We start from the raw sequence: 16,689 nt of genomic DNA on the forward strand, positions 1-16,689 counted from the left end.
CAAGCCGGGGACACCTGGAATAAGCCAGCTTGCTCTCACCCAACCGGTCAAGGGTCCTGCTGGCTGTCGCCTCTCTCCACACACACACACACACACACACACAGAGACACACCCTGCTTAGGCTCCTGCCTGGAGCCAGACTCAGAAAGGGAAGATTCCTCCCACCCCCTGGCAGACTTTTCAACAAAGAGTGGCTGGCCAGGAATTCAGCCAGAGAAAGATCTACATCTCACAGATGAAGCAACTTTCCATGTGCTGACGTGAAAGCCCCAGAGAAAAACCACTGAAGGCAGGACCTGCAAAACCATTTTAATACTGTGACTTGCTTTGGTACAGTAAGATGCAGCCGGCAATCCACGTTGGATTTCCTGGCAGCAGCCTTCAGAAGCCACGTTGCCGAGCACCGGCTGCTGGGCTTGGCCTAGCTGCAACCAGGGCATTCCGCAGGCCGGTCCGGTGCCTGCAAAACCCACAGAAACTCGGGAGGCTGTAAGCCGACGGGAGGGAAATGTCAGACGGTGGCTGGTAACAGCAGGGATGGGGAAAGGCCGTAGCCCAGTTCCCCCAGAAAGGCTTGCGGCAGCCATGGGAAGGCAGCTCGGCTAGCCAGAAGAGTCTGCTGATCCCCATCAGGCCGGAGCCAAGTACAGCCCGAGGCCTCTAGCAGGCCGAGCAGCGGTCACTCTTCTCCTGCAGCCCCGAGTTCCGCCGGAGAATGTCCTTGAGGGAGCCGTCGTGCTCGGTCAGCAGCTGGTTGATTTCGTTCTGCTTGTACTCTGAAGACAGCTTGTGGCCCAGGAAGGAGCCCTTCCCCGAGGAAGGGTTGTGGCTTCGGCTCAGGCGCCGGGCACAGGCTCGCACGATGAGGAGGACCATTTCGGCCACGTTGAGGACAATGCAAATGCCAGAGGTGGCCAGCATGAAAACAGTGAAGATGGTCTTCTCGGTGGGCCGAGAGATAAAGCAGTCCACGATGTTGGGGCAGGGATAGACGTCGCACTTGACCAGGCGGATCATCTGGTAGCCAGGGTAGATCATGTAGAAGATGTACATGAAGATGCCCTCAAAGAGGATGCGGAAGACGACGCTGAAGATGTAGGTCCACCACAGCGAGCCGGAAATGCGCATCTTGTGCTTCTTGACTTCCTCCAGGTGCTTGGTGTCCCCATGGCCCGTCATCACCAGGAGCTTCTTTTCCCGGTGCTGCTGATAGGCCACGTGCATCGCCACCAGCAGGGCCGGCGTGGTCACTAGGATCAGCTGCAGTGCCCAGAGCCGGATGTGAGAGATGGGGAAGTAGTAATCGTAGCAGACATTCTTGCAGCCGGGCTGCTGCGTGTTGCAGGTGAAGGAAGACTGCTCGTCACCCCAGACGCTCTCGGCGGCCACCACCAGCACCATGATGCGGAAGATGAAGACCACGGAGAGCCAGATGCGGCCGATGGCAGTGGAGTGCCGGTTCACACCGATGATCAGGGCGTAGAAGCCTTCCCACTTCATGGCGCCTCAGACCTGAAAGGAAAGTGCCGGATCTGGTCAGGGAGTGGGCAGGCTCAATCTCCCAGGTTTTGCCAGGGGGGAGTGCAGAGAACCACTGTGTCCTGTCCCCCCCCCCCCCAATCACTACTCCCTTTAAGCCAGAGACGCTGGAGCCTCTTTTGGGCTGCTGGAAACAAGTGCCGAGTGCGGATATGGGGCCTTTGAGCGAAGGGCTGCTTCTTAATTCGTTTGCTTTGTTTCTTACCTTGTTCTATTTCATGCATTGCCACAAACCACCTGGCTAGGCCTCTCCTTCCCTAGGCCCTTGGCAGCCCAGCTTTCAGAAACATCTGTGTGCCATTGGCTCCCAGGATTGCCCTGCGCCCCCATTCCCAACTGGTTCCGGATAGGGTGAGGCCGAGAGGAATGGCTCTCCTGCCCTACAGCAATACAGGGACTCCTGGTGCCCCTGCAGCTTCTCTTTCTTGGCCTGGCTACCACGACCCAAGGGTTGACAGATGCTGCAGTCAGAATGGTACTGCCAACACCTACAAGGACTGGCAGTTTCAACGGCTTCTTTGGCAGCTGGCATCGGCTTGGCACTGCCCCTGCACGGAAGAGAGGACCCCACCCACTACAATCATCCGCTCTTCTTCAGAGGCTCCTGGGGTTGAAGCCACTCTCGCCTGCCTCCCTCATTGCTGTGAGGGGCACGGCTGTACACCCCAGCCCTGCATGCCTAAGCAGCTCTACTGGGCCAGGCTGGAAGCGGAGACTGGATCTGGGCAGCCTGGCACCAGCGGGGCAGCCCCAACCCTCCCTGGGAGAGGCAGAGAGCGGGATGCTCCCCGTAGCCCTGCCCCTTCCTCCAGAGAGAGCAGACGGAGGTTCCAGGTTCTTTCCTGCCAGAAGGGTGGAAGGCAACGCCCGGGTCACCTCACAGCCTGGAGATTGATGGCACATTCTGTGAGCGCTCAAGCTCAGAAGCAACAGGATGCCATCGGACTGCATGCCAGCTGGGAGAGTGCTTCTCTTCTCCAGATACTCATTAGAGGGCCTTGCCGGCTGCACCAACACAGCCATTGCATTGACTGGCCATGCAAGCTGATGAGCAGTTACGGAAATACAACAGTTTGAGAAGCAAGTTTTGGATAGCTTATGATAAGCCCAACTGATTTAAAAGCAGCTGGTTGTCCTGTTGCTAGCAGCTCTGCAAAATTAGGATGGAGAATGCCAAAAGTGAAGGGTTTCTCCCAATACCCAGCCTTTGCCCTCTTCCCAAGACCCCCTGCAAGTCCCCAACAGCTCCCAGCCAACCCATTCATTCCTTGCGGGTGAGGATGAGCTTCCCGACCAGCCCTTACCTTGCCGCGGGGAACGGTCCTTCTGCAAGGCAGCCGCAGGCTCCCTCTACAGGCGCATGCCTCCGACAGACTGTGCCCATCTCGAGAAAGTCATATGCTGCTTTATAAACTATTTTGCATACAATAAGCCCTTTATCGGCCATCAAACAACACACTTTAGAATTCAGACCGCCTGTTAGGACTTCCGCCCACCCTGGCCAAACAAAGTCTCTGTGTGTGCCATTCCAGCCTGCCAGAGCGGCCTTGGCACCTGGTCCCACGCTCTGCCAGGAGCAAGGAGCCTGTTTCGCAGAGGCTCGCTGGGCCCGGGGCAGAAGGTTCCCTAAGATCCTGCTGGGGGTGGGTGGGTTTTTCCCCTCCTGGGCCCGATTTGGCAGCTGCCCCAGGGCCAAAGGTCCAGATGCTGGACACTGGCCAGCTGCCTCAGCTGTGACGCTGCTTGGCGTCAGCCGTACCATGTTTTGCAAAAACGGAGGCTCTTGGCATCTCCTTCCGGGGTGCAAAGTCAGTGCCGGAATCCAGTGCCAAGCCTGGCCGAAGACAAAGCGACCCTCAGTTCGAAAGGCTGACCCTGTTCCAGAACATCCTTCCCTACGCACATCGTGCACACCCTTTGTGCGCCTGCCCAGAGCACGGTCCCCCAGAGTCCCAGACGGAAAAGCTGCCTTCCCACCCACCAGTGGGGCAGAATTCTCCCCCAGCCCTCCATGCTGTCAGACACACGCACGCAGCCTGGAGGGCCCAGGGTCAGTGAGTGGCTGTGGGAAGTCTCCCACAGGGCAAGTGGACTTGATGCTGGAACACAAAAGCAATGAGGATGGTGCCCAGCGCCCACAGGCCCCAGGCAGGGGGGGTGGATTGGCTACTCAGCTGAGCTTCCCAGTCCCAACCCAGCGGAGAATGTGGCAATGCTGCTGGCAGCTGAAAGGTAACCATTAAGCCAGCATAAACAGACAAATCGAGGGCCAGAGATCGCCCGGAGCAAAGGTCTCCCTTGGTGTTCTCAGTCCCTGAGATTTGGGGGAGGGAGCCCACAGACACAGTGGCAGCATCTGAAGGTAAACATATAAAAATGTTTTCTGCCCATGGTTTTCTGCTTCATGTCTTGTGCTTCATACAGACGGGGCATGAGAAAAACGGGCATTGTGTGGCTCAGGGGCCCAACACAGGCGCCTGGACAATCAAAGCTGACCAGGGAGGCCCAGTGTGACTTAGGTGATGGGGACCATCGGTCTGGCAACTGGCACTTGGGCTTCCGGGAAAAGGTCAACGGAGACCTCCCAGCACTGGCGCTCACCAGCCCCTCCCTGCCCGCCAAGCCAGGACTTGGAGGTCAGCAGGGCCTCCCAGCCACTCAGGGGGGCTTCGCCGTGTCTCTGGCTGCTGCTGCGAGAAGCTGCTCTGTGTTCTCGAAGTGGCTTTGTTTGCCGATTCGCCAATTTGTTGCTTTGTTGGACTGTGATTTCCAACCTCATTTTGTGTGATGCCTGAGCCCCATTGTTGCTTGAGAAGCCGGAGGTAGGCAAATAAAGGCGATGCCAGCACAGGTAGGTGTGGGGAGATAGCGGCTGCCCACGTCAGAGCTCCTTCCTGCCAGTTGACTTAGAGGGAGAGACCGAGGGGGCTGGGGACGGCCCTCTGCTCAAGGCCAGGGGTGAACAGCCACTGCCCCGTTAGGCAGAGCTGCTGGAGGCCCTCCCCGTCCAGGGAGTCAGCCTCGAAGCCCCTGGGGGGGGGTCTGTGTGTCTTGGTGCCTGGTCACATCTCCCCACCACCTGTTGGGAGGACGCAAAGGGGAGAGAGCCCCCTAGATGCCTTTAGCCATCATCGTGAGGACAGAGCAGGGAAAAGGCATAGGGACACCCGCGGCCCCTGAGACTCCTGGGGTTGATCAGAGCAGCCAGCAGGTCATCTCTAGAGCTCTTGACAGGTGGGGGGAGGGGGAGTCCTGGGACTTTCAAAAGCCCCCTCGATCAGAAGAGCCCTCCCTCTCTTTCCTTCTCTCCTTTTCCTTCCCACTGAATTGCTTAATTTCTAGACTTGTTTGAGAAAAGAATTCAACCTTTGCCATTAATCGAGGCTGCGTGGGGAAAGCTCAAAGGTGAAGCAAAAAAGCAACTTGATGGTGAAATTCTGGGGCCGTTGAGAGAGAGAAGTCTCCACAGCCCCCCACCCCTCTGGTGGCCACCCTGGATTCTGACCGCCCGCCTCTTGTTCCAGGCTCACCTGTCGCAGCCGCAGGAGGTGGTGCTCAGCAGCCCAGGGTAACCTTGATTTGGGAGTCTTTTGCCAACCGGGCTGGGAGCTTTATACCCAGGGACAGGCCCACCCACTTCTCTTGAGAAATCCTCCCTCCTGCTGGCATTTCCTCACATCTGACTAAAGACCCGCAAGGGCACCTCCAACCTGATACTTGGCCCCCCAAAGTTCTTTGGGAACAGAATCCACCTTCCGGGGTCCCTGCTTGCCTTGGGGTCCACTGGCCAGAGGCTGCAACCTCCAAGCCTGTTTTCACAGCCCCAAAGCACTTACCTGTCAGAGCTGCTACCATTTTTCTTGTTTTTACACAAGAAGCTCACAAAAACAGCAGTGAAAACCCCAGAATGGGCTTTAATGTGCCTCAAAAGAACCACAGCCACTCCCCCCACCAAAATGGAAAATGCCGGCCACTGCAGTGGTCCCAGCCAGCGGCAGTTTGCCCAGCCTTGACTCTCCACCTGTGATGCTGTCCCAGGTTCTAGAGCAGGACCAGACTCGCCTCCAGAGAGGTCCGCTCAATGACCCTTTGCATGGAACCCTCCCCACAGAGACGTGTCCATGTTAGTAGTGCTCACCCCGAGAACGCTTTCCTGATGCCCATCAAAGTACCCTCTGCAACCAGCTATTTGCAGGGCTGCACATTGTGCGAGCCGCCAGTTTCCATGACTTGCAAAAGCCTCTGCAATCTTGTAAACATTAACTTGTGCACCTGGGTACTCTTTCCAAGGGCTCCAACCAACCCTTGTAAGGCAGTCCAAAGCACGTCAAAAGCACTGAGGGGAGGGGGCAAAGTTGCCCAGCGTGCAGGATGAGGCACTCCCTTCACTGGGCTGAAGGGCTAGAGCAGTTTCTTGAAAGTCAGGGCAACAAAAGCTGAGCATTCCTTGCTGGCTTGACTTCTGGAGCTGCTGCAAGGACTGGTGGGGTCTCTGCCTGGGTAAGGGGCACTATGGCCACAGTGCCTGCTGCTCAGAGGCTGCTCTGTAGGTTTTAATCCCAGGACTGTGCTTTGCCCAAGGCAGCCTGTGTCTCTAACCTTAACCCTTCGGGCTCCCAGACGTGAGACCCCCTCTGAATAGCCCTGGCTATTTGGGGGGGGGATATGCCAGGCATGAGGGGGACTGAAGGGCCAGTTGGGTGCTACTCTGCACCAGCCAAGGGGAATCAAGAGCTCCATGTACAGCCCATGTATCTCTCCAAGGAGTGACACTCTTGGAGATCCCTAGGCCAAAACCCAAGCCCGTGCCCTGCCTTCCTCTGGGGCATCAAGGTGGGCAGTGACGTTTCCCTGATCAAGCAGGCAGGGTGACTGTCAGCAAGAACCTCACCTGTGTTCATAGAGAACTGGGAGAATGTTTAGCAGCCTCCCAAAGCCCAGAGCTGCCCGTGACTGTGTGGCAGGAGGTGGGCATGAGAAGGGTGGAGTACTGTGACTCAAGTGGATTCCCAAGAAGGGCAACACCCAGGAGAGCGGGCACTGGATGCTGGCAAGAGGCAATGAGCAGGGCAGGCAGAGACGAAACTTGTCCCAACCCAGCATACTGGAAGGGCGTATTTGCTCGCTCCAGCCACTGTGCAAATCAAGTCCAGACCCATCGATTAACGTGCTTTTCCCCCTCACTGCGCAAACGTATCCCACTTTTGTCAGCGCAAGAAGGGCCAATGGCTACACGGAGCCTGTCGACCAGCTTTTCTAAACCTTGGCAACCTTAAGACATGTGAACTTCAAATCCCAGAATCCCCCAGCCAGCCATTGCTGTAGACACGTCTCTCAAAACCAAGCCTCGCCTGAGAATTCCTGCCTGCCTTTTTCAGAAATTTCTTTAGGCTCAGCCCAAACCCCTTAACGTACAAAGGAGCCTAACTGTTCCTCGAAGCAATGGCTCCTCCTTGCTGGCGCTTCGCTCTTCCTCAGGGGAACAGACATTATTATCCGCGGTTCTCCTTATCCAGGAAGAGCCGGACACGGGGGGGGGGGGGGAGTGGGTTTCTCTCTGTCCACTCTTCCACTGACTTTGTAAACCACCTGGCGTCACCTTTGTTGAACCTGGCAGTTTATAAACACAACCCACCAACTAATCACTTTTTCCCACTTAAAAAGGCCAACTGCTCTAGCCCACCTGGGACCCTCCACTCTGAGGTCCTGTCAACCCCAGCCAGCATGCCTACAGAAGATGCCATTTTTCCCAAGCAGGATTGTTCTTTTAAAAAATCTGTTTACCAAGTTTAAAGATCTGCTCTGGAATAATCTGGTGGCTTCCATAACCCCCAGCTACTTCTTCACTCACTCCAACTAAGCTTAAATAGGTCTGGGGTCTATCTGGGAACACCATCACTGCAATGTTTGCCAGTATTGTAAAAACTGTTTCATTTCTGCACTCAGCCATGTACCAAATCCAGAATGGACCTGGCCTCTTATCCCATGGCTGCTAAATTCACTGGGTTACTTAGAAAAGAGAAGGGATCAGGCAGAAGATCGAGAATCGATTGTCTTTGGGGTTATCCGATTATGCAGGAGTTGCGTTCTTCAATAAAACACGTTCCTTTTGTGTGCTTACAAACATTTGGTTTTCTATCATTTTATTGGATTATAACTCTCCTATTCCATGGATTGAAGCACTGGTGCTCCCTGAGCACTCAGATTTTTATCAGCTCATTGCAAACATTTACTAGACCAATGATTCTGTGTTTGAATTGTTTCAATGTTCGGAGTTTCTTCTGGCAGGTCAAATAAACTTTCAAAAGTTAAAAATTAATGTGTCTCTTGCAGTTTGTTCTTCAGAAAAATCCTCCTCAGAAAAGAGATCTGTATTTGTTGTGGACAGCCAAACCTATTTCTTTCCCAGTTTCTGCATATCCCTTGAACTGCTTTATTGCCTGACTGTGTGGCCAGCCTCCCACCACCACCACCAGCAGCACATTAAAGACACATCCCTTGTTTGCTTTACAATATTTTTAATAACCTTTGTTTACTTCCCCATCTTATGTTCATCTGTCTGGGTGTCTGCATGATCCACTGAAGCCTGGTTGAGGAACACCCCCCTCCCACTGACTTCATCCATGCAAGGCTCAAATTGGTTATGGGTCAGTATGTCACGTAAACCAGCCTTTCAAAATCCTGGGCTCCCGTCCTTTAATGTCAGCCCCTCTTTTTTTAATAGAGCTTCTTCATCTGAGGGAGCTCTGCTTCTGACACACCGCTCACAGCTGGGCCCCAGCCTCTTCGAAAGACCCTCATCCCCTGCCTGGGCTGGCCAGCTGGTTTGAGCCCCAGAAGAGGTGGGGGAGGCAGGCCTTGCATGGATGGGGGCAGCCGTCCAGGCGGGTGAGGAGCAGCCTCCCTTGGCAGACCCAGCCCAAGGGCCATCCTTGGAGCAGGAACGGGAGCTGACCAGTGGGTGGGTTGAGTCTTTGTGGCAGCTTGGCTCATGTCGGCTCTGAGGCTGGATGGGGCAGTCCCCAGCCGCCTCACAGAGGAAGTCTGGAAGGAGGGAAGGGAGGGGCAGCATGAAGGATCCGAGCCAAGGGAATGAGCAGAGCTGCTCTGCTCCTAGGAAAGCTCCCAGGGAGGCTGGCTCCCTCGGCCGTTTGTCCCTTGCACGCCCTTCCTTCTCCCTCTGCCCAGCCCTCCAGCTTCGGCAAGGCCCCCAACACAACCCGAGGCCATTGGACTCACCCAGGGACGTGCAGCTCCCAAAGGAAACCAAGAGGCTGGACACCTCGAGGGGGCCCGGCTCAATCCGGCAACCTAAGGCTGACTCCAGGGCAGGGCCACCCTCCAGGATTTCCACAGGGGGTCTCCAGGTGGGCACCCATTTCCTGGTGCACCATCTGCTTTTCCAGGATGAAAAGGCCAGGATCAGCAGGGCTCCAGAAAGAGGGTTTAAGATAATCTGGGAAGAGAAGCAAGAAAAAAAACCCTCAACGACAGAGGGAGAAACACTGACTGGTTCCCCAACCTGCTGTCTGGCTTGGCTCTGGCTTCGGCAGCCTATTTCCCACCATCTTGGCCGAGCCCTTATAATTCTGCAACTAGAAGAGGAGGGCTTGGGAAGGCCGACCTCCCTTCTAAGAGCGCTGAGACTGCCAAAGGCCCAAGAGAAAACTCCTGGGTTCAGCTGCCTGGACTGCAGTGCACAGTTTAGAGGCGGCGGCCCAGGGTTGAAAAGGCCCTGCAAGCAGAGAGGGGCATCTCCGGAACAGCAGAGAGCAGTGTGGGACAGGGCTGGGTGTTTGCAGAATGATGGGTTTTGGCGGTCCTGCCGCCTCCGTGCATGCTCACGTGGGACGTGCCCCTAACCCACCATAACAGCCCAGCAGGTGAGGGCTGCCTCGTGCAGCAGCTGCCCCGTGCCCCATCTCCCCAAAGGCTCCGATTCCAGCAGCAGCAGCAGCTCATGTAGGACATTCGCCAGCCAGCTGAAAAATAAGAGCGTTTTCTAATCAAATCCCACTTAATTTGGGGTCTGGCCTCACCAGTGGGGGTCCTCGTGTGCTCCTGCAAACCTAAGGCTACCTGAACTGCTGGAGGCCTGTTGTCTGTTTTGAACCTGCTTGTCAAGCAAGGGAAGAAGCCCCAGGATCCCTTCCCGGAGCACAAGGGCAGCTCTTGGCAGCCTCAGCAGCCCCACTGGGAGACTCTGTGCAGTTCCTGCAGGACGGCTCTGCGTTGCCCAGCTCTTCGGAAAGGACAGGGGCCCTGGAGAAACACCCCTCCATCCCGGCGGGGCCCCAACATTTGGAGACCAGCCGGGGCCTTGGCAAGCTGAAGCTGCCAGGGTGTGTGAAAGTGCTGCAACTGGGACTCTGGCATTTGGGTTGTCTGATGTCTGCCATGTTGGGGCGGGGCGCAGACTGCATGAAGGTGGCACTTCATAGATGAAATAAAGATAATACCAAGCAGCAAAGGCCACCATGACGCTCGTGAACCTCCTGCCCAGCTCCTGCTGCTGGCGCCATTCTCCGGCCGTCTGCATCCCCCAGCCCCTCCGCAGGAGAGCTGGCACTGTGGAAAGAAAGGCCAGCCAGGCTCAGCTCCCTCCTGTGCCTCACAGAGGCACCGCCACTGCCCAGGCGCCCTCTGGCAGAGGGATGCTCTGTCCGAGTGGGACCCAGGAAGCACCCGGTGTGTAGCACCCCGCCTGGCCCTCCACCCAGCAAGCCGCCAAGGTGAGCCAGCTGGAGCTCAGGTCTGGCGCTACACCCCCCCTGGCATCTCTCTTTCGTGGGCAAACTGCATCGCGTCTCTCTTCTCAGTGCTCTGGAAGGACCGAGGGGCGGATCTCCCTCCAGGCTTGCTTTGGGCAGGGCTGTTCCTTTCCCAGCCTGCAACGGGCTCTCATTCCAAAATGGTGTTTGGAAGAAGCACTTAATCTCTTAGCTAATTGGAGGAGCTGCCTAATTAGAAGCCTGATAATGGAGGATATGGCTGGTGGCTGTCACTGAGCAGAGTCCTAGTTGGTTTTATCACGGTTTGTCAAATAAAACATCATTGGCTAGGCTGACATCACATATTGGTAAACAATCAATGGATAAATATATAAATAAATGCAATTTGATTTACCTGCTTGGAGTGCTTTGTAAAAGAGCACAGGACTTCCAAAAAAAACCAAGGTGAGCGGAATACAGCTAGAAGCGTAGCACACAGTTTCCAGGATCCAAGCCAATCCCTGGTATGAGCTGCAGCTGGGATAAGACCCAACGGCAGAGCTAATTAAAACCAAACAAACCAAGGCCAACTTTGGTTTGCTCAGGCTCCTTGCATGTTTCATGCCTCCGAATTTTAGCCTAGGAAGTGGCAGGAGAGGCGCCCAGAGGGATGGGGGGGGAGCAGGTCCCTGCAAGGTTTTAAGGAGCAGCAGAAGCTGAGTAAGATGCTCCAGATACTGGCCGCTGGCTGGCAGTCCAGAGGTGCCAGATAAGGTACAGCTCCAGTACCAGCAGCTGCATGCAGCCAGCCAAGTGGGCAAGAGGGCAGATCCTGGGGAGCAGGTTCTTCTGCACCCTGCTTTCACAAGCGCAGGACCCGCTGCTCTTGGGTAGCATCAGCCTACTTTTCCCTTACTCACTGGATCCTCCTGCTCAGCCCATTTTGACTCATGACTCGCTTCTTGATACGTGGGGTTGAAACTTCCTGGCCACTTTCCCCTCCCAGATGCCATTTTTGAAAAGGCTCATCCAGAAGGTGGAAGGAGGGGGCTTACTCCATGTCCCGTGGCCTCAGCAGCAGCAAAAGTCCAAGGAGGCACTGGACAGCTGGCAGCCCCCAGCAGAGGAGGCAGTACGGAGTCAAGGACCTGGTCAGGAAGAGGAACAGAGTCAGCCTGCCGGTTACTTGGGAGGCCCCCATCACCTTCCGCCTGGGGGGAGGGGCAGCAGCAAACAGGGGTTCAAAGGGAGGCTCCCTGCAAGTGGGGAAGTGCAGAACACCCCCCCCCCGCCCAAAGTATTGTGCAAGGACAGCATGGGAGACTGAGTGGCATCAGAGCTCTCCTCAGGGCCCAGCAATACCCTTCAAGCGGGGTGGTGGTGGTGGTGGTGGCTGCAGTCAGCTCGGAGTCCCCCATCAGAACATCTCCTCCTCCTCCTCCCCAAAATCAGCTGCAGAGCTCCAACAGAGACCCAGCAGCAGGGGGCGCTCTCCGTACCTGTGACTGGTGGGGTTCCGGAGCAGCAAGGCCGCTTCCAGAGAGTAGCAGAAGAGAGCCCAGAAGTGGGAGGAGAACCCAAACTGCACCCAAACCTGGAGGAAGAGAAGTGAATGCTGGGGGGGGGGGAGGAGGAGAGGGCCGCAGGGCTGGCCCTGGCAGGAGTGGGGGGGGGGGGAAAGTGGCTGCTTTGGGGCATGCAGGAAATGAGGGCATCACTCTGTTCTTCTTGGGTTATGTCACTGCCAGTTTCCAGAAGGCCATGAGGAGGTTGCCTTCTTTTGCAAAAAAAAACAAAAAACCTGGGCTGGCCTTTAAATGAGGGGCAGGGGGGCACTTGGGAGCAGAAGGGGGAGTCAGGTTGCTCTTTTTGATGAGTTGATTTCAGCATCTTAAGGGGCCTTTCAGGTGCTGGACAAAGGGGAGGCGAGGGGGGGGGTTCAGGCACCCTTAACGGAGGCTGAAGCACCAGCTGGGCTGCTTCTCTCAGCACCACCTACCACCATCAGCCGGCAGAGGCGAGGCGCGGACCCCAAGGGAGCAGCCAGCCAGAGCAGAGAGCGGGCCAGGATCCCTGCAAGAGGAGGGGCAGCTGGTTAGGATCCTGGCCAGGCTGGGATTGTGGGGAGGGGGGGAAATGGGAAGCAGGGGCTCATTCCCTCCCTGCAGAAGCCATGTCTGGCCTCTGTACTGGGGTATTTTCTTAAAAAATGAGCAAAGCTAGGACAGAAATCTAAAACTAATTTCATTTAGATGTAATTACAATTAAATAAAAAGGGACGCGGTGGCTCAGTGGGTTAGGACGCTGAGCTTGTCGATCGGAAGGTCGGCAGTTTGGCGGATCGAATCCCGAGTGCCGCGTAACAGAGTGAGCGCCTGTTACTCGTCCCAGCTTCTGCCAACCTAGCAGTTCGAAAGCACGTAAAAATGCAAGTAGAAAAATAGGGACCACTACGGTGGGAAGGTAACAGCGTTCCGTGCGCCTTTGGCGTCTAGTCATGCCAGCCACATGACCACGGAGATGTCCCAAGCGCTGGCTCTTCGGCTTTGAAACGGAGATGAGCACCGGCCCCTAGAGTCGGAAACGACTAGCACGCATGTGCGGGGGAACCTTTACCTTTACCTTACAATTAAATAAACATGGTTAAAATAATTATTCCATCCTTATGTAATAATTTTCTTTCAAAGTTTCATCTGAAGAGCAATTTTAGAAGGTCGGAGGGTCGCGGTCTGTTTTTCGCAGAACTTGGGGGGGAGGGCTGCCCTTCTCTAGCATGCCGGAGAGCGCGTGCAAGCGCCCCCCCGCCCCCCGCCCCCAGAAGCCCCGAATGCGGGGCCAGCAGAGCCGGGAAGGCGCCCGGGCTCATTCCCGACCCCCTTCCAGGCGGGGCGGGGGTGCCGAGCTGCTGTCCCCGCCACCGCCGCCTGCAGCGGGAGAGAGGAAGGCGAGGGCCGCGCCGGCTGCTGCCCTTCTCTCACCCGCCGTGCCCAGGAAGCTGCCCAGGAGCGCGGCTGCTGGGAGCGCCCTGCCCGGAGCCCAGCCGCGCCCGGCGGAGACCCGGCAAGAGCCGCTGCAGCGGTGGCGCGGCCGCCTGCGGAGCGCGCCCAGCAGCGCGGCGCCCAGCAGTCCCAACGTGGCGCTGCCGAGGGCCAGCCCGGGCCAGGGCGGCAGCGGCCGGGAGAGGCGCAACAGTCCCGCCGCCGCCGGAGCGCCGAGCTGGCCGCCGGGCGACGCGCAGCATAAGGCCAGCGCTCGCGGCGAGGCCATCGGGGATGTGCCCGGCCGGCGCTTCTCCAGTCAGGAGGTCGCTGCAACGCCGGAACCTCCTTGGTCGGGCCGGGCCGGGCCGGGCCGGGCTGGGCTCTTCGTGCAAGGACTACTGAGGCTGCGCAGGACTCCCCAGCGGAGACACTCTGCACATGTTCGGGCAGCCTCTTTTAAAGGGACCTCCGCGAAGCAAAGTCCTGCCTCGATTTTCGTGGCTGAGAACAATGGGAGATGTAGTCACGTGGGAGTACAAGGTGGGGGGGCTGATTTATGATAATGTGCCCCGCTGGGAGGCATGGCTTGGCAGGATCCGGCCTCTGCCCGGATGGGCTGTATCATTAAAGTCGTGCTCTCTGCCCCGGTATAACTAATTATTGCTGAGATAATTAAATTTAATGCAGTAATTTGTTATCTAAGTGTCTCTAATGGATGCAATTAAAATTGGAAAAGAAATGGGTTTTGGCGTGGCGTATGCACGAGGGGCCCCCACGCTCGAGTTCGGAGCCCAAAGAGGGCCGCCGGGAGAAGCCGAACTGCGGACCAGCCTCCTTGGCCGTGTCCGATGCCCAGCGAGGCCTCTTTGGGCAGAGGGGTTCCGCAGGTGACTTCCTGCAAGTCTCGGGGACTTTGTGCCAAGGATGAGGATACAATGTTGTGTGAGAGGTTATTGCGGCTTGTATCTGATAACCCTGGCTGTTATTGCGGCTTGTATCTGATAACCCTGGCTGCCTTGGAGAAGGCCAGAGAGGTTTCCTTTTGAAGGGCAGTTCAGCTTGGCTAGGCAGACAGAGAAGACCCCTGCTTAATTTGGAGATCAGCATCTCCAACTCCCCAGTCCTCATGATGAAAGCCAGAGGGGGAGGGGGAACTCTCCCCCCTGAATGTTTAGAAAGGGGAAATGTTGGAACTGAGCCCTTCTCTACCCCACCCCACCCCCTTCTTGGATAGTCGAGTAAGAAAGAGACACCACAGCTTTAAGCTCTTCCAAGGAGAAAAATAAGGCCAGCTCCCCACCACCCCTAGATCCTTCCATCCCAGCGTCTTAATTGGGACTCTGCCTGCCCAGGAGCCGCTAAGGGGGGAGGGGTGCCTGCAGACTGCCTTCAGTGGGAGGGGCAGTCTGGGTCCCTCCCGGTCTGGTGCTGGAAAAGGCTTTGGATTGAGAGGAGCTGGGTGGGAGGGGTCCATCAGCTCATTTTCTTGGGCCCTCCACAATCTTCAGTTTAATTTGGGCAGCTGGGTCTAGATGGCCCACCTCTCCCGGAGGAGGGACCCCCAAGAAGCGTCTGCCAAGGGGCTTCTGTTCCTGGCCCTGCCTGCTGAGCCTCCACTCCCTGCGGTGGCTGACGGCAGGAAAGCCTGCCCAGCGGTGATCACCTCAGGCCAGAAATGTATAGAAAGGGAATTGTCCCTTTCGTGGAGATGGACAGGCATCAGCCTTATTCTACCCATAGGTTTTGAGAATTCTGTGTGTGTGTGTGTGTGCGCGCACAGGCATTGTTTCAGATCAGAGTTGGTTGTCTGTGCCGGTGGTGGGGATGGCAAAGCCCTGAAGTGAGCCGGGGTCAGAGGCTGCATCTGTAATTCGTTGGCTGTGCATACAGACATATTTAGCTTAATGACTGAGCTGATCCATTTTTGTGTTTGCAGGAAATACCAAGGTCAAAGCGACACAACCTGGCTGGGTTTCCACCTGGCATGGAGCACCAAGCAAATGCAAGGGGCAAACACTCCTCCCCCTTCGGTGTTCTCTCTTCTCCCCGTGTACCACCAACCGTGGCCTTCAAACCACTGCAGACACTTTGGGACACTTTGCTTACATCCACCGTCGCCACGGGCTGGAGCCAGAGCACCTGAGGATGGGGAGCTGCCAGAACAGAAGACAGAGGCCAGAAGCTGAGGGCACCAAAGGGGCATTTCTGAGATTAACACACCCTAAACATCGTCCTCCATGCAAAACTGACCACTTGCTGGCTTGGGGCCTTCGACCCTTTCCTGAGGGCCGAATTGCTTGTCTTCATTCGGCCTTGATTTGGGGCAAAGGCAGGCAGCAGACCTCGAGCCTGGGCATGGCTGGGGCGCCCAGCTCCCCTTATCTAGAGTGAAAGGGGCAAAATGCAAATGCCTCTTTGGCAACTGACGCTGGCCATCATGTGTCCCTTAAGTCGGGACTGTCGGTCACTCCCTGGCTTTGCAGCTCCTGCTCCCTTCCTCCACAACCTTCTGCAGCAACAGCAAAACTCTGTTCCAGGTGCCGAGGGAGAGAAAATAGCCCACGCCCACACGCCTCCCTGTCTTGGCAAGCAAGGTGACTGTGATTCTGCAGAGTGAGCCGGGCTGAAGTGCAAATTGATCTGCAGGGTGAAACCTGTGCCTCGAGAGAGTCGCGCCCATGTTGTATGCTGATGCATTGGAAATGAAGCCTGCTCCTCCCCCCCATCTTTCCTGTGCTCCATCATTCATGCCGGCCACCGCTCAGAGGCTGGCCTGAAACAATTTGGATGACTGGAGGAAGCCCAGGCTGTTTCTTCCATCCAATTTGAGACAATGAAAGGTTGTTAAAGTAACCAATTTGGGGAAGTGATCCTGCATAGACAGCCCCTGTACGTGTGCATGCGCGCACACACACAGGTGCACAATCACTGCAGAAGGGGAAAGAGTGAAGGACACACGGGAGGAGGTTGATCGAGCCAGCATCCTGCAAACACTGGTTGCCATGGAGAAGAATCCCAGATTGCTGCCTGCTCTCTGTCCATGTTGGGGGTTGATTTATGCCTTTTGCTGGAAGCAGCCTCTCCCCCTCCCTCCCTCCCTCCCCCCAATCTGGTTGCAGCCTGTCAGGGTATAAAGGCTCCTCAGGGGCAGAAGCTGTGGCTGAGGGTGGGAGACGCTTCACTGTATTATTGGGGGGGGGGGGAGAGAGCCTTACTGTCACCCTGATCTGGGAACTAACCCATCTGCTACTGCTGGACTAGTTTCCAGCATCCTTCCCTATCTGTACTGTAACATCTGTCCAGCTGCTGGAAGAAACATCCGGAGCTATAATTTTACCTGCTAAATAGAATGGCCAGGAGAGCAGGAGGGGGCTTGGTGACCAAGGGCATCACCGGGCTGACTGATTCTTTATTCCAAGTGTTTTTATGCTGCTTCTACTGAGAAAGACCCAAACGGC

General features: G+C 56.3%; 1 protein-coding gene across 1 annotated transcript; it reads right to left on the reverse strand.

Annotated features, from left to right (window-relative positions):
- Positions 1 to 660: 660 nt before the first annotated feature.
- On the reverse strand, positions 661 to 1,500 carry GJB1 (gap junction protein beta 1; the record flags this gene model as incomplete). The annotated part of the gene is made up of 1 exon (XM_081336318.1): positions 661 to 1,500. One exon carries the CDS (start codon positions 1,498 to 1,500, stop codon positions 661 to 663), a length of 840 nt encoding a protein of 279 aa, XP_081192444.1.
- Between the last annotated feature and the right edge of the window lie 15,189 nt (positions 1,501 to 16,689).

Source organism: Vipera berus, assembly GCF_964194415.1.
Source record: "Vipera berus genome assembly, chromosome: 11".
Lineage (NCBI taxonomy): Eukaryota > Metazoa > Chordata > Lepidosauria > Squamata > Viperidae > Vipera > Vipera berus.